Here is an 18,363-nt window from a genome sequence, read left to right on the forward strand (position 1 = left end):
GTGAACTGTAGGCTACCAGGCTTCTCCATCCATGGGATTCTCCAGGCAAGACTACTAGAGTGGGTTACCATTTCCTTCTCCAGGGGATCTTCCCAACCCAGGGATCGAACCCAGGTCTCCCACATTGAAGGCAGACGCTTTAACCTCTTAGCCACCAGGGAATCCCCTTATGATAAAAAGGCTTCCCTAAATGGCAGTACTTTTCTTTCTTTTTTTATTTTATTTTATTTTTTTAATTTTATTTTATTTTTAAACTTTACAATATTGTATTAGTTTTGCCAAATATCGAAATGAATCCACCACAGGTATACCTGTGTTCCCCATCCTGAACCCTCCTCCCTCTTCCCTCCCCATATCCTCCCTCTGGGTCGTCCCAGTGCACCAGCCCCAAGCAGCAGTACTTTTCAAATTTCTAATGATTCCAAAATATGTAATTAGGTAATTTTTAGCTTTCTTTGTTAAAACAGAGGCAAATATTCTTTCTGGGATATTCTTCTTTGCCTTTGGTTATCTTATTTCACAGAGGGAGTTACAAATGGGCAAGGGGAAATAATAAATACATTGTAACACATCTATATCTATTATGGAGAAACAGGAAAAATGAGTAAGATTTCCTGGCACAGTAGAAAGAAACAGCAAGAATGCAAAATCAGGATTCCAGGGTTCATATCTGCTGTTGGTGACCTTGAGAAACTCGCCAACCTGAGCTTTATCTTCCTCAGTCAGGTCATGGCCAAGATCCCTTCAATTTAAAAATTCTTTGATTTGGCAGCCAGATATAAAGTAACATAAATGCAAATGAAATGTAAATTAAAACCTCATCTTCACAATTCTTACTTGGTACTTTCAGCACATCCCATCAAACTGGTGTTCTGTCATCTACTATAAAGCACCCAGGTGAAGGAATGTGGAAAATTTTATTTCCTTAAAACTGGCAGGGTGGGCTGGGTGACTGAAGCAAAGCGCAAAGGTGGCCAAAGCCCTTTATGGGTACAATAATCCATATCCACGCCTCTGAATAACCAAGACAGCTCTTTTAAAAATCTCCAATGTCATTGTTTAAACAATGCTAGCTAAAAATAGTATTTGAGCCATGGGTTTTGGTGTTCCTAGACATGAATTTCAAATCTATAGAGACGTGAAGAAATTTAATTAAAGGATTGAAGATAACATTAGTTAGAATATTATAATAGATACAATGGCAGTGATTCTCAAAATTGTATTGGATGATTCCGAAATAAGATAGCCTTTCCGTCATATTCATGAATGACAGTTCTCTAAGAATTGTTAATCATACCATGTTTGCCTTGATGGGTTAATTTAGCAACACAGTGATATCTGTGATATTAATATGAAGGATGCCACTTCAATAGGTTACATTATTTGAAATGGCGACACATATGTCAATCTACGTGTTCTCTGGGTTGCTGCTGCTGCTGCTAAGTTGCTTCAGTTGTGTCCGACTCTGTGCGACCCCATAGATGGAAGCCCACCAGGCTCCCCTGTCCCTGGGATTCTCCAGGCAAGAACACTGGAGTGGGCTGCCATTTCCTGCTCCAATGTATGAAAGTGAAAAGTGAAAGGGAAGTCGCTCAGTTGTGTCCGATTCTTAGCGACCCATGGACTGCAGCCCACCAGGCTCCTCCACCCATGGGATTTTCCAGGCACGAGTACCGGAGTGGGGTGCAATTGCCTTTGGTTCTCTGGGTTAGTCATTACCTTTTACTACAAGGTTTCCAGTACTGCTCGCAGTTCCAAAATGGTTAGTGGCTATGCAGGTGTAACTTCCAGCATCTGATTTAGTCACATTGATGATTCTGAGGCTTCCATCTTCAGAAATGGTAATTCTGAAATTAAAGAAGATAAACCCCAAATGGTAAGTTTACTTCATATGACCAACTGGAAAATATTTCTGTCATCCTGTCATTTTCAAACTATTAAATCATAGTTACATCACTTGACAGCCTCATCTTTATTTATGATATTTACCTGCATACAGATAAATATAATTAGGATGTCTGATTTATTTAGTAATTATATTACTTTAATTGCTAATATGGTTTCAACATTCTGTTGGGATAACTGCTAGAAATATGAGACAGGATGTAACCATTCTCTCTCTTTGGCAGCTATAACCACATTATCCAAAAGGAAAGCTTATTGTAGATTACCATTCATCATTAAACTGCTGAAGAATAAGAAAGAAAAATCCTTGATGGGCCACTTTATGCATTTTCATTGAAAATGTTTTCTTCCTTCTCGAGAGGCTTAAATTAAATGAGTTATTATTAAGCTTATTTCTTCCTGAAATATGTCAGACAATACACTTTTAATGAGATGCAAGAGCTGAACTAAAAAAAATTAAAATATTCCACAACATGGTATGACTTTGGCAGAACAGCAAATGTGGATGGTGCATCTCAGGGCCCACAATTAGGGACAAATATCTACCACCAGGTGGGAAGGAAGCATTTCCACTGACGAACACAAAACTGGAACAGGGGGACTGGAGGGAAGCCTGTTTGCAACATGACTATAGCAGAAGGGAAGGGTATGCAGATGAACAAGGCATACAGCTTGCCTTAGAGGATAGTTGGAGAAATAAGAAATGTACACAGATGGCTTATTCAAGGTACATGTCTGTTGAATATTTACTGCATCTTTCAAATCTACCCACTCCTGTCTATCTCCTTGGCTCCCACTTTCTCACCCAACCTACCACAACAGCCTCTTAAATGATCTGGCTATTTCTACTCCTGCCTCTCAAGTGCATCCTTCAGTCAGTGGCCAGGCGATCTTTTAAAATACAAATTACCTCACCCCTCAGGCTTACAGATCCATCTTCAGCTCCACTTTGCACTCAGAACAAATTCTTTCCCAGAACCTATATGGCCTAAGGAATCTGGCCTTTGCCCTTCTCTTGACTTTGCCTTTCTCATTTCATCTTAATCTTTCTACCCTTCAGTGAGGTCTAGACACACAGGTCTTCTGCAGGTTCCTCAAGTATCTGACCTCCTTCCCTCCTCGGGACTTTCCTGTAATATTTGCTCTCTGTCTGCCTCGACATCAGGACACAGCTATCACCTTCACGCTCTCTCGGGACCTCAACTTGTGGCTAGTTGTTCCTTATGGACTTTCCCTGGCTTACATTTCTAAATGGATTTCCCTTTTCCTGTTAATCTTGTTTCTGCAGCCACTTTATTGCTTCCCATTCAACTCAATTCAGAAGTTTTCTTTACCTGTTAACCCTCCTATCAGATGGAACATTAGCTTCCCTGAATACAGGGACTCTGTTTTAGGACTTAATCTCCTGATCTAGTACATAATAGATACCCTGTAAGCATCTCTTAAGTGATTGAGCGAACTGGTCACAGAGGAAGAGCTAAAAAATCCAGTAGCGTGATTTTCAAATAAGCTGTATTTGTTTTTGATGTTAAACAGTGCACACCAGTAGTAACCAAGTCCACAGTGATTATGCATGCTATACTGGAGGGCTTTCATTTTTAATTCATCTTTATGATGATTTAGAATTCATTCCTTGTATTTAAAGGGAATATTTAACAGAGAAACAAACATTTGTGTAAAAAATGCAAAAAAAAAGAGAAAAATCAATACTGTTATTGGAATTCAGAATGGCTAAAGCACTTGGCACCAGTACCAGCCTTAACAGAGTCCTTCAGAAAAGAACTAGGAGGAACACAGCTTTATTTAACAGAACTTTTGGCTAAACATTTAAAAATCATGAGAAGATTTAGTTACACTGGGTTGCAAATGTGGTACATTTTTCATGAAGGTGCTTAGGAATGGAGAGGTGACCACATTCTTGATGACCCATTCCAGGTTCTAAGATTCAGGCTGAGGACATGGTGTGAAGGTTTGAGAACACTACCAAGGATGCTGGCATCAGAGAATGGCTAATCAAATTCCAGATCCGTCAGCTCTGGCTGTGTGACCCGAGGCAATTTGCTTAACTTTTTAAGTTTTAGCAACCTCATCTATAAAATAGAGCTCATAATACCAATCTTATAGGATGGCAGCAAAAATTATGTAAGAGGGTCAGAGAGATCCTTGGTATTTATTAGGGATAATAAAAAAAAGTAATTCTTTTTTATCTTTAAAATTGTTCTGTTATGTAATAATTGGTACAGATGGGGAAAATGGAACACAGTTATCTTAATATACTTAAAATAGTAATTAAAGCAGCCTGCTTCGTGCATTCCAGTGTCACATCAGACAATCTGAAGTCAATGTACAATGACCTGGGTCATCCCAAATCAAGGTCCAGGATACAGACAAGAAGGCCCTTTGTTCATTTACACCATAGACACGCACATAACACTTTGGTCAATAAAAAACATATGATACCCTATTAGCCAAAGAGCAGATATAAATACTCACAAAAATAGAGTGGTGATTAAATCCTAATTACCTCGATAATCACAAATATAGTATTAAAGGAATTAATCATGTTCCCATTTACAAAATAATTGGCTGGAAATTGTGAAATGCTGGCATACTAGAACTCAGTAAAGAAGGTGACGTTTGTGTTTTGGACGTGGAATCATCTTCCATGAAGTAACACAGGCCTTTGTTGTTCAACCGCTAAGTTGTGTTCAGCTCTTTGCGATCCCATGGACTGCAGCACACCAGGCTTCCCTGTTCTTCACCATCTCCTAGAGTTTGTGCAAATTCATGTCCATTGAGTTGGTGATGCCTTCCAATCATATCATCTGTCACTCCCTTCTCCTCCATAGGCTTAGGATGTATTAAACACTCTGAGGTGTGATCTGACTCTTCTGAAGCACTGCTGCTGCTGCTGCTGCTAAGTCGCTTCAGTCGTGTCCGACTCTGTGCGACCCCATAGACGGCAGTCCGCCAGGCTCCCCCGTCCCTGGGATTCTCTAGGCAAGAACACTGGAGTGGGTTGCCATTTCCTTCTCCAATGCATGAAAGTGGAAAGTGAAAATGAAGTCACTCAGTCATGTCTGACTCTTAGCAACCCCATGGACTGCAGCCTACCAGGCTCCTCCGTCCATGGGATTTTCCAGGCAAGAGTACTGGAGTGGGGTGCCATTGCCTTCTCTGATGCTAAAGGGCTACTAATAATTTATACTTTTAAAATTCTCCAGATCTAAAAGGCTTGCATAGCACTGCATATTGTATAATGCCAAAGGATATAAATAAGGAAACAAAGGATTCGTCATCAGATGACCTGGGTTCTAGCTTTGACCCTGATACTTGTGAGGTATATGACCTGACCAGAATACTCTCCAAGACAAGGTTTCTCGACCTCAGCACTACTGATGTTCTGGACCAGAGAAGTCTTTGTCACGGGGAGAGTATTTAAGGAGATCCTTATCCCTTACCCACTGTACTTCATTGGCTATGCTTGTCCTCCCAAATCATGACAATCAAAAATATCTCCCAAATAATCTCTGGACACATCCACCTCCAGCTAAGAGACACTGGTCTCCATCAGTCTTTATTTTTTTAATTACATAGGATATTATGATGTTTATCTGCTACAATAGATCAGACATGTGAGAGTTTCTTTTAACTGTAAAGAGCTGTACAAATATTTTTCTGAGCATCAATTTCATCCTGACATCCCTAATTTTGATATTTTCATTGCACAAAAGGTATTTAACATATAGTTGCTACTCAGCTGCAGGACCCAGCTGGTTCTTCATTTCTCTCCCAAGGCTCTGCTTTCCCTTTATTCTCAAAACGTCCCTGTCCAATTTTCTAGGAGCCTTGTGAAATGAGAAAGTAATTTTTCAAAGAACAGTTCTGTCCATCTTTAAGAGTTCATCTCCTGACACCAGTTTAATTTTAATCTTTCCATTGTTTTCCACAAAGAGTTGAGTAGAGACCTAAGCCTCCAATGCTAGAGTTCCAGACAATGGAGAAAGTCAAGGAGGTGGGGAATTTGTAGAATTTGTAATTTTTAGTACCTGTCATTAAATCTCATCATACTTCTGGGACTGCTCATTCTTCCTAGGGGTAATCCAATTGCAGGTTCAGTATGAAATTGGGATAATTGCTCTTTTGGGAAATTCAACCACTTCCTTATGTGAGCAATGCAGTGTAGTGAATAAAAACATATGTTCTGGAACTAAGTTGTCTAGACTCAAATCAGCCTTGTACCAGTTATGAGCTGTGTGACTTTGGGTAAATTAGTTCTCCTGAAGCTAAATTTTTTATTTGAGATAACGGAATAATAAAAATAACTATATTCATGGTTTGCTGTGAAGATATGCAATGCTCAGAACAGTACATGGCACAGAAAATGCACCGCATAAGTGCATGCATTTGCCAAATGTTCTATTAGCTAAAGCTCTGTGCCCTCCTACAGATCCATTGTTTCAAACATTAATACAGGACTCTGTTAAGGCTAAGGCTACTCTCGAGTCATTCTTGAGTAGTCATTCTTCATCCCTCTGAAGTTCAGCAACACACTACTATGCTTAATAAGGATACAGGTGACAACAAACAGTCCTGGAAGGGGATGAAAAACTGGACTCATAAATATCTATTGTAAACCTCCTGCATACCAAAACCTCTATAGATCAGGAGGACTTTAAAAAAATTTTTTTGGCCACACCATGTGTCAGGTGGGATCTCAGGCCCCCGGCCAGGGATCGAATCTGTGCCCCCTATATTGGAAGTACAGAGTCTTAACCACTGGACCACCAGGGAAGTCCAATCAGGAGGACTTTAGACAACTGTATAGCTAGAAATAATGATTACATAGCTAGAAATTGACTGCTTTGATCTCCCTGGACTGCAAGGACATCAAACCAGTCAATCCTAAAGGAAATCAACCCTGAGTATTCATTGGAAGGACTGATGTTGAAGATGAAGCTACAATACTGTGGCCACCTGATGCAAAGAGCTCACTCACTGGAAAAGACCCTGATGCTGGCAAAGATTGAGGGCAGGGAGATAAGGGGGCGGCAGAGGATGAGATGGCTGGATGATGTCACTCACTCAATCGACATGAGTTTGAGCAAACTCTGAGAGATAGTGAAGGACAAGGAAGCCTGGTGTGCTACAGTCCATGGGGTCACAAAGAATCAGACACAACTTAGCAAAATGAACAACAACTAATATTTAGATACTTGCTTCCGTTCCACATGAATCCTATACCAACCTATTTTGCAGTGAATTCATGTTTGTTCCATTAATAAAGTGCCTCATTCTAGTCTAAGAATAGTTTTATTTCCACATTTCTTTCTCAAACAGGTTTCCAAGTTCCCACTTCATTTTAATTCCCCCATTTCAGACTACTGACTGACCTGTAGCTATTAGCTTGAGATTGAACTTTGAGCTCCTCCTAATACTCATGCATAGTGATGGAGTTAGATTAAAAAAAAAAAAAAACTGAAAATGTAAATCTGCTTCTGGCTTAGAACAGAAGGTTTAGCCTTGACCGACCTGTAGGCTCTTTTTAAAACATTGATAGTATCAGAGAAAAGTCGAAGATGATAAAGCAGCAAGTAGTAAAAAATAAAGGTATGACACAGGACTTAATTTTCTCTACAGGAGACGAGGTCATCTAATGCACAACACAGTAAATTACCTATCGCATAGAGAAGCAGTTGTTCCCCCAGTGTCATTTGGAGACTGCAGATCCATAGGGTATGGGAGCGTATCTGGAATTATGAGACAAATTGAATCTCTCTTTCTCAATATGAGGCTCTGGGTAACAGCCACTGAAGAGCTGACCTTGTCAGTCCTATAAATCAAAACCAGTCTGGGGACACTGGACCTTTAAAAATGCTGATCTTTTCTTTTTTGGGGCTCTGGTAACAGATGAAAAAAGCTGCCAACTCCACAATATTCTATCACCCTACAGAGGAGGGTTATTCCAAAATGGCAACCTATGATTTTCTGGGTTGTTCTCCATGGAGGCCTGACTGCTGGTGACACAGGCAGCATGTCCTCACCTGCCCCTAAGTCGTAAGGAAACACTTCCCTTAAAAGTCAATCCCTTGAAAGTACAAATTCTCCCCTTTTGCAAAGGGAGGAATTATGAATTAATAACTTCCTTTCAACAAAGGAAGTATCAAACTGTTCAGTTAAATTAAATATTATCTTTCACATTGTTAGACCAGGGATAACATAACTCACTTAAAAATCACACATAGTTAAAAAAAAAAAAATCAAAGAGTCATAGGAGGCTTCTCCTTTCTTTTATACGTGAGGAGTTCCAGAAAACATGTTTGGAAGTTGAAAGCCAGAGCGCGAAAGAATAGGCTTACACATTACAAGGGGAATGAACGCTCCTGGGGGGCTGAAATATATTATAAAACATTAACAGAAGTATTGTACATCTTAGCTCAAGCAAACGGACAGGATGGTGGAGCTATCACAGGACCCCTGATCCCAGGAACCACAAGTGATGCCCTAGAATGAGAAAGAACCACCTAGCCACAAATCTGTTTGCTTCAGTCAGCACAGAATTTTCTCTTTCTTTTTTTAGTTTTTATTGGAGTATTATTGTTTTACAGTATTGTGCTAGTTTCTACCATACAGCAAAGTCAATGAGCTGCACATATATACCTGCATCCCCTCTTTTTTGAATCCCCTTCCCATTTAGGTCCGTGCACAGCGTTAAGTACAGTTCCCAGTTCTGTACAGTAGGTGCTCATCAGTTATCTGTTTTATATATTGCAGTGTGTAACTGTCAATCCCAATTTTCCAATTCATCCTACCCTCCCTTCCTCCCCCCGGTGTCCACACGTTTGTTCTCTGCATCTGTGTCTCTATTTCTGCTTTGCAAATATGCCCATCTGTACCATTTTTCTAGATTTCACATATATGCATTAATATATGATATTTGCTTTTCTCTTTCTGACTTACTTCATTCTGTAGGACAGTCCTTGAGGCAGAAAAACAAATAAGACTTACAGAGTTTTCTTTTAAACAAAATAATTGGGTGATTTCATACAAAACCCCATTCCTGGCTCATCATGGCAAACAGGAAGATGAGGGGAGTCCTGCAACACATCCCAGGGCACCAATGGGCCACAGGGAAGGAGAGGAAACTACTTAAATTGCTGGTGGGCTTTCTTGCTCTCGCTGTGTCTGGCTTGAACAGTTAATTCATGCCCCTTCCTCACTCCTGTGGCCTTTGGAGAATACTTTAAACCGTGTCCCTGTTCTGAGCCAATGGGACAGGGCTTGGGGCGGCCTTTAGGCTTAAAATCACACTTCTCTGCCTCTTGGACTCCCCCCACCCCAGACATCCCACACAGAACAATGGGAGGATGAGGGGAAATTGGGCTTTGTGTTCATTTACTAGAACTGCCATAGCAAAGTATCAAGACTCAGGTGACTTAAAACCAGAAGGATTGACTCTCCCACGGTTCTGAGAGCAGAGGTCTGAAATCAAGGTACAGGGAAAGCTGGTTGTTTTTGGAGGCTTTGAAGGAGACTCCTTCTTGCCTCTCTTATTTCTGGTGAGTCAGTAGTCCCTCGTGCTCCTCGGCTTACAGACACATCACTCTAAATCTCTGACCCCACTGTCACGGGTGGTTCTTCCTGTGTGTCTCCTCACATCATCTTTTCTCTGCACATGTGTCTGTACACAAATTTCCTTCTTCTTACAAGGACATGAGTCACTGGATTAGGGTCCATCCTAAACCTGTATGACTTCATTTTAACTTCAGGTAGACATGAATTTAAGGGATATCCTTCAACCAACAGTGTCAAGAGCAGAAACCCACCAGAGTTGTTGGTCTGGGTAGAGCAAGTGGCTTCAGGACCTACTCTGTAGCCATCAGAGGATGGGAAGAAGGGGTGATGTGGAGGAGCAGACTTGCTCCTCTGGGCACAGAACCATCACACGTAGTCCCCAGAGCATCCACTTCCCTTCTCCATGGCCTGGCCCTTCTTCCCAATAGTAGTTACAGAGACTTGAAATTATTGCTCTTAAGTTGATGGTTGGATGGCATCACTGACTCCATGGACATGAGTTTGAGCAAACTCTGGGAGATAGTGAAGAACAGGGAAGCCTGGCATGCTGCAGTCCATGGGGTCACAAAGAGTCAGACACGACTTAGCAACTGAACATCAATAACCTCTGCTACCACCCTGGAGTCAGCCAACGACATCCCTTCCCTGATTAGGGCATTAACTTCTTACTGGGGCCTCTGCTTGCTCACCTGTACCTCTACAATCAATCCACAACACAACATCCAGCCTGCTCCTTTAAAAAAAAAAAAAAAAGGCAGATGACATCACTTCTCTGATCAAACTATACTATGGCTCCCCTGAGGGCATTCAAAGCAAGAGAAGTAAATATTTTCAGCAATACACAAGGCCTTCATTTTCTGCTACATCCATCTCCACATTACTTCTTGGTTCTCACCTACTACTTTCCCATAACTCTTCCATATCCAACCAGGCTAACTTTCCTGTTTCTAGAAATACTCAGCATGTCATATATTAAACACTTGCATGGATTGCTGACTCTGTCTGGAGCTCTCTTCCCTAAATACCCACAAGGTAAACTCCTTGGGGTCAAAAGGAGTTGGACACTACTTAGCGAATGAACACAACAAGAAAGGTAGTAAATCAAAAGTGGAGTCTGAAGGCAGTTTGCTGTGGTAATGAATAATATGTAAAAGTCCAACAGGAAAACACAAATTAAGACTGAACTGCGATTTCAATTTCTTCTTTAGTTAACCAGGTTTATTTGTTGGAATCAAGTAGCTCTTCCAGTCTATCCTTTCTTTGTTGTCTAGACAATTAATTAATATTAATTTTGATATTAAAATTATGGTCAAAATTAGGTAGAGGAGATCTCTACCAAAATGGTGCCCTGTGGCTTTCCAAGCAGTTCTGCATAGAACTGGAATTTCTGTAGAAAGGTCTTATCTTTACTTGCTTTTGAGGCAATAGCAATACAAAAGAGTTTTAGAATACAACACTCATGAAGCAGTTAAAACTTTGAGGGAGTGGAGAGGTGGCCAGGAAGCAATAAAGATTTGTATATTCAACCTATCAACAGCAGAATCAGCCTGTGACCAACTGAGCTGAAGACATATGGGCTGAGAGCTGTCCCTGAATTTGTGCCAGCTTAGAAACAGGAAAAGCCTGGCAGGTTAACTGGCCTTGGTGTGCTGCAGACATCAGCTAAAAACACCAAAACTTTGTTTTGAAGGGAAAAAAAAAAATTAGGACTTGGTGAGTTTGAACCTGGCTATCTAATAAACGTCAAAAGATATTTTAACTTTTGTGATGGTTAATTTTATGTGTCAGTTTGACTGGGCTAAGGGATATTAAGACGGCTGGTAAAACATTATTTCTGAGTGTGTCTGGAAGGGTGTTTCTGGGAAACATTAGAATCTGAGTCAGCAGACAGAGTGAAGGTTGCCTCACCCATATTGATGGCCATCATCCAACGCCCTGAGGGCTGAGGGAACAAAAAGGCAGAGGAAGGCAGAACTGATTCTCTGTGTGAAGCGGGACACCCCCGTTCTCCTGACCTTAGACATTAATGCTCCTGCTTTTTGGACTTTAAGACTCAGACTGTGGTTTATACCATTGACTCTCCTCATCTCCAGGCCTTGGAACTCACTCTGTACATCGCCACTAGCTCTCCTGCTTCTCCAGCTTGCAAACAGCAGATTGTGGGATTTCCTACCTCCATAAACATGTGAGCCAATTCCTATAATAAATCTTCTCTTATATACCCTCTCAGTTCTGTTTTTCTGGAGAACTCTAATACAACTTTAACTGAAGTCTGCTTGATATTATAAATTTCAAGAGATACATAGAAATTCTCAGCCTGACTTGGGAAGAGTGAATTCTCCTGATTTATATAAATTCTGTTTCATAGTAATGTACGGCTTATAAAGAATCAGTGGATAACTGTAGAAGATGGCTTTGCTTCCCATCTTAAGAAAGAAGTATGTTTTGGATGACAAATTTAAGTGAAGGTCAGTGGGAAGAGACTTAGTCTAAGGGTGATTTCAGGCCAACCTGTCATTGATCTTTCTGTGTAGTGTGCAAGGCAGCAATAGACATTGTGCTACTGCACAGACACCCTGGTGATAAAGTTCCCTTAGAGATAATTTGCTTTCTGTCATCAGATTCTAGTTTAATAAACCCCTGAACAACCTGTGTATTTCTGCCTGCAGAACAACCAGCAGTTCAGAGCCTGTTGCCCTTGCCTGCAGCAGCGCTTGGAAGAGAAAATAAAATCATGTTTGTTTAACCTGGTTTGATCTGGGTCTAACTTTCTCTGAACAACAGTTTTCAAAGCTTCATAAAATAACCTGGAAGGAACTACTGCCCAGGGCAAGATGAGTATTTAATATTGTAAAGTTCATTTTGATTATTCTTTGTGACATGGTGCTTGAATGAACGTGGGAAATATAGTTCTTGAGCAGGTAAAACTTTGCAATTTTATACATTACAAATAACACTAAAAATACCAAGTCTTGTGAAGAAAGAAATAAATTAAAGGACATGTTTTATTGAAAATTTATTTCTTAAATTGCTATCTTTCCTTGAGGCAGGACTTCTCTGTGTCTCCATTAATATAATACTTAGAATTCCTTTCTTCCACTTTCCTATGACCTGAGATACTTTCAAATAAACCTATAAGGCACTAGGAAGATAAATGAGGTGGGGACAGGAAGGTAATATAATATTTTATTTTCTATACTTCTATATATTTTTATCAAAGCATCATAATAAGTAATATTAATTTTATAATGAGAAAAATGTATTATTAAACTACAAGGCACTCAGGAAGTTTTATATAAAAACCTCTTAGGACATTAGAGTAGTTTAATAACCAAGTATAGCTGTCTTTAGAAATAATTGGAAATAAAAGAGAGGATAGGTATAGAGATGGACCAAAAGACCCAGAGGAATGTCTTTAAATACATACTCAGTTGAATGTTGGGCAGGACAAGGAGGAAAAAGCACCTACAACATACTATTGGGTGCTGTTGGATGCTTGTATTAATACATCACATTTAATCTGCATGACAATCCCGAGAAGCATTATTATTCCAATTTTTCAGTTGAGAAAAAACAAAATCCAGAGAAGTAAATTAAATGTCCAAGGTTAATGTAATTAGTAAAGAAAGGGGTGGGTTTTCTAACTCAGATCTCATTACAAAGTCTGCTCTCTCTACCAAGCCATTCTGTGGTGCTGGAGAGCTCAGGAAAGAAACAAAATAAGAAACAAAACTATCATTACCCCATGTGAGGAGTTTTCCTTAAACTTGCCATTAGATCTTTGATTATAGTTAAATAATTTTTTTTTTTTTTTGGATTTTACTTGCTAAAATTTCTTTTTCTAGTATTGAGAAATTTGTGTTCACATTATTCTCTTAAAGCAGAAACAAAAGAGAAGAAAACTTACAAACATAATGAAGTTGTAATCACAGAAGTTTCCTTTACCTTGAAGTGACTAAAATGCCTGGAAGACAGTGTTAATTATTAATTAGAAAGGGAGGCTCACTGTATAGATTATGAAATTTGGTAAGGAGAAGAAGCTTTTACAACACAAACAGCTATACTGGCCATGCTGGAAAAAAATGTTTTAATTTGATTATGTACCCAATTTTCAACTCTTTGGGAATTGCAGGATCATGGTTTATGTGTTTCAAATCCCCACCCCAGGTCCCTATAATATTGCTAAGAGAAGAAATCAAAGTGCAGTTTCCTAGTTCCTGCAAAAATCACAACAGAACACCACTGTCAGGGCCCAGCTAAAATTCCCATAACACCACCTGCCCTGCACACCAGCGGCATCTATTTCCACTTCCTGCAGAAGGACATCAGCTCCTAACTGTACCACCATCATGGTCATATAACCCACACTTTCCCAAACTCCCTGTCATGCTCCCAGTTTCGTATGTACCAGCAGATGGCTTGAATCCTTGCCCCAGTATATATTAGACACGTGACTTGGGACAGTCTCTTGGCTTCTCTGGGCTCCAGTCTGCCATGTGTAAAATAATAATAAACATGGACTTCCCTGGTGGTCCGATGGCTAAGATTCCATGCTCCCAATGCAGGGGCCCAGGTTTGCTCCCTGGTCAGGGAAGTAGATTCCACATGCTGCAAGTAAGAGTTTGCAAGTTGCAAGTAAAGCTTCCCATGTGCTGCAACTAAGACCTGGTGTAGCCAAATAAATAATAAATAAAAATTAAAATAAAACAATTACTGTATCTCCGTTTTATAAGATTTATGAGAAGACTAAATGTAAAAATAACCATGGAACATTTATAACTGTGGTGTTGCATCGTAAACACCTAATAAATGTTAGCTGCAATGATCACTTTTATTATTTTCTGTACCATTACTGTAATTAATAGTCACAATATTTTCTTCAAATGGCTCAAAATTTAAAATGAAAGTAATTAAATTAGGCAAACTTTATATGGCTACTATAAATAGAAGCCACCATCACTGCCATCAATAGATGTTAACCATAAAAATAAACGTGATAAAAACATACCTAAGTTATCATGTTCCAGCTGGGTTTGCTTATCTGCCAGGATACTGAGCTGATGGCCTGCTTTTTCTTTGGCAAAAGAGGTATTAACCAGGATTTCAAGTGTTCAGACACAGTAGGACCAGACTGACTTTCTCCTTGACGGACTCAGGCGTGAAAGAGAACCATGTGATTCACTGGCATTCAGTGTAACATCTAAGGCAGAGTCCTTGGAGAGGGGTGAGTCTTACACTTGGTGAAACATGCATCTATTTCAACCAAGTTCCCAGGGTCAAGATCCTTTTACAATATTTTGACCAAGTTGGCCATCAACCTGTGTGGGGCAGGTCCCAATACTGCATATTCATGACTTTTTGATACAAATATGGCATTTGTCGTGTACTGCCTTAATAACCCATCACCCCATCTATCCAAAGAATTTCTAGAAAGCAGGGCCCAAAGTCTTACACTTTTTTATGTCTGCTTATTATTTCATGCACTCTTTTATGTACAAAGAAATACACAGTACACATGATAATTGGATTAAAATTCATTTAGTCTTGAGAATTTTAGACACTAGGGACAATCTTTTGGATTAAAACCTTGATTTCTAACCTTTTTCTGGTGGGTAGAAGTCCGAGATCTCTTTAAGAACTGGAAACAAAATATAACATTCTCTCCCCATCCCCTTCTCCACCACAAATACAAGTATATACACTTATTTTTTGAAAGTTCACAGGCCTCCATGTGATGAAACTAGAGATATCAGTGTCCTGGAGTAAAAAGAGATGCCATAAAAGTTTTAGTCATCCAAGTGTGTGAGCTATATTACCATTTTCTATAAAGCCCATAAAAGGACTCTATGTGCTAAACTTAATATTTTGGTATCCTCTTTTCCAGGGGAACTATTTGTATGTGCTCTGCACTTTCAGGTCTAGAATGGAGAAACTTCCATGAGCAACCTGAGTCTTTGCCTAAATCTTCTTTTCTCTCAACAAATACTCAACCAAGTGCCATGTGAAAAATATACACAGGAACCTGGTACATTGCACTATTTTTTTCCTCCCTGGCTGGACAAGAAAGCTATTTCTTTTCAAGGAAGAGTCTTTATTCTTTTCAGACAAACCACCTAAAAAGAACTGGAAAGTCACACAGGTAATGGGTTCCAATAAATAATTCTCATGACGACAGAACATTTAAGGAATTGATATATGGGTCTGCTTCTACTTAATAGCCCAAATCTGCAAGGACCTTTTCCTGATTCCAAGGGGAAGCTGATGACAGAAAAAGTGAAGAGCTTAAGAAAGGAGCAGGAAGCCCCTACAATTAAAGGTGTCTTGGGGACCGACAGAAGATATAATTTAGATATGCCAGTGTTAAGGGGAGTTTGATAAGGATATTGCAGGGGTGGGTTCTGAGGAGAACAGATCATTGTGAATCTGACCTACTTAAAGTGAAGGACAGGATAATATCTGAACATACTTGAACTGAATATGCACAAAAGAGTTTTCTGACAAATCTTCCTCCAATGATCAGCACACAATAATTCTTGGAAAATTTGGTAAAGGACACTTTTGCATAAATGTTAAACTTTAATGATGAACGGAATATAGAAGTCCTGAAAATACTGATAATCTCAAGCAACAAGCCAAAGGTACTATAATTATTTTCAAAGAACTCACAGTAGCAAATTATTCAAATTGATATCTCTAATCATTGAAAAAAATTAGATTGCTAATGCTAACCCCAACAAAGTATGCTTTTTTGTGTTATCTGTGTGTCCAAGATCTCAGGCAGAATTGTTAGACATGTTTGCCTTGGGGAGATGGTAAAATTCAGATAAAGAATTTACTAGAAGCTTTTTCTTGATTGTGTGCCTGGGAGCGAATAAGTCAGTGTGTGTTTGTGTGTATGTGTACATGTATGAGCTCAGTCCAAGAATAAGGAGAAGAATTATTAATAACATTTATGAGTTAGAATGATACATGAAAAAATGGATATGAATAGTAAATTCATTTTTTAAAATGAGGTAATCTGAATAATAAGTGATTTAGGGATATTCGCTTTGTAGTGGTCAAATAGCAGAGGGAAACAAAGTTGAAAAGAGTACAAAACATCAGGAGGTCTGTATAATTAATCAGTGATCCTACAAAGTATGTCATAAATTAGAGCTACAATTATACCACTGTGCTTGGGAAATAGAAAACTGGACTTCTTATATAAGCACTCAGGCTTAATGTTTAAAATCTATCTCTAGCATAATGTAAAGTGCACTTTAGGAAATTTGGTTTAAAAGAGTTAATGCTTCCATTGCTGCTGTTTACAACCTAATTTGCAAGTTTTTACAGCATCTTAATTGTCATACTGCAGTTAAGAATGAAATAGGATTGCCATTTTTGAAGATCCTGTCAAGAAATAAAACTTTAAAAGTCACTGGAAAATAAAGTTTCTATGGATGCTAAAATTAGTTAGGAAGCATTTTCCTTTTATAAATTAAGGATAAATTTTACTTTTAAAGTATAAGTTGTGTCTTTGCAATTTTCAACTTCATTTCTTTCTACAGATGATATACTCCAAGGTATTCATTGTGCTAAATTATTTATTCCAAACATTCTGGGATTTTGCATTGTTTTTATGTTACAGGTAAAGATTTGTATAGCTGGGAAGAAAAATGTTTGCTGAATACAAATTACAATGTGCTGGGTTCCTTGCCAGCTTATGTTATGTTCAGTTCAGCCACTCGGTCGTGTCTGACTCTTTGTGACCCCATGGACTGCAGCATGCCAGGCTTCCCTTTCTATCACCAACTTCTGAAGCTTGCTCAAACTCACATCCATCAAGTAGCTGATGCCATCCAACCATCTCATCCTCTGCCATCCCCTTCTTCTCCCGCCTTCAATCTTTCCTAGCATCAGGGTCTTTTCCAATGTGTCAGCTCTTCACATCAGGTGGCCAAAGTATTGGAGTTTCAGCTTCAGCATCAGTCCTTCCAATGAATATTCAGGACTGATTTCCTTTAGAATGGACTGGTTGGATCTCCTTACAATCTAAGGGACTCTCACGAGTCTTCTCCAACACCACAGTTCAAAAGCATCAATTCTTCGGCACTCAGCTTTCTTTATAGTTCAACTCTTATATCCATACATGACTACTGGAAAAACCATAGCTTTGACTAGACAGACCTTTGTTGGCAAAGTAATGTCTCTGCTTTTTAATATGCTGTCTAGGTTGGTCATAGCTTTTCTTTCAAGGAGCAAGCATCTTTTAATTTCATGGCTGCAGTCACCATCTACAGTGAATATGTTATGTTACACCACTGAAATGATGCCAGGTCATTCACTAGGGTCATTTTTCTGTGAAAAAAGCATTAAGAAAGGCCAACTGTGTGTGTATATATATATGTGTGCGTGTGTGTGTGTGTATATATATATATATATATATATATATATATATATATACACACATTTATAGAAACCCAACTCAGCCTGACATATAATGGCATGTAAAATACAGTGGACTCCTTATAAAAGGGAAGAGTCTGGTTGGAACCTACTTTTGGGTTCCTATATACACCCAGCTGTTCTGTCATTTGCCCATGTAGCCTCTCAGAATAAATCTCAAATTATCAGCTTTTAAGTATATTAGTCATCTTCCTAATTTTTGTAGCCTGACCACCTGACCTGCTTCTTGAGAAACCTATATGCAGGTCAGGAAGCAACAGTTAGAACTGGACATGGAACAACAGACTGGTTCCAAATAGGAAAAGGAGTACGTCAAGGCTGTATACTGTCACCCTGCTTATTTAACTTCTATGCAGAGTACATCATGAGAAACACTGGGCTGGAAGAAGCACAAGCTGGAATCAAGATTGCTGGGAGAAATATCAATCACCTCAGATA

The 18,363-nt window shown here is 39.2% G+C and overlaps 1 protein-coding gene across 7 annotated transcripts in view; it reads right to left on the minus strand.

The window, feature by feature from the left end:
• CNTN4 (contactin 4) overlaps positions 1–18,363 on the minus strand; it is a 1,025,129-nt gene that overhangs the window by 95,235 nt on the left and 911,531 nt on the right. For all 7 annotated transcript variants that reach the window (XM_070776310.1, XM_019985102.2, XM_070776305.1 and 4 more), the window contains one exon: positions 1,720–1,847. In XM_070776310.1, the coding sequence (XP_070632411.1) occupies positions 1,720–1,847 (128 nt within the window). The remainder of the gene's footprint in view (positions 1–1,719; positions 1,848–18,363) is intronic.

This window comes from Bos indicus, chromosome 22 (genome assembly GCF_029378745.1).
Source record: "Bos indicus isolate NIAB-ARS_2022 breed Sahiwal x Tharparkar chromosome 22, NIAB-ARS_B.indTharparkar_mat_pri_1.0, whole genome shotgun sequence".
Taxonomy (NCBI): domain Eukaryota; kingdom Metazoa; phylum Chordata; class Mammalia; order Artiodactyla; family Bovidae; genus Bos; species Bos indicus.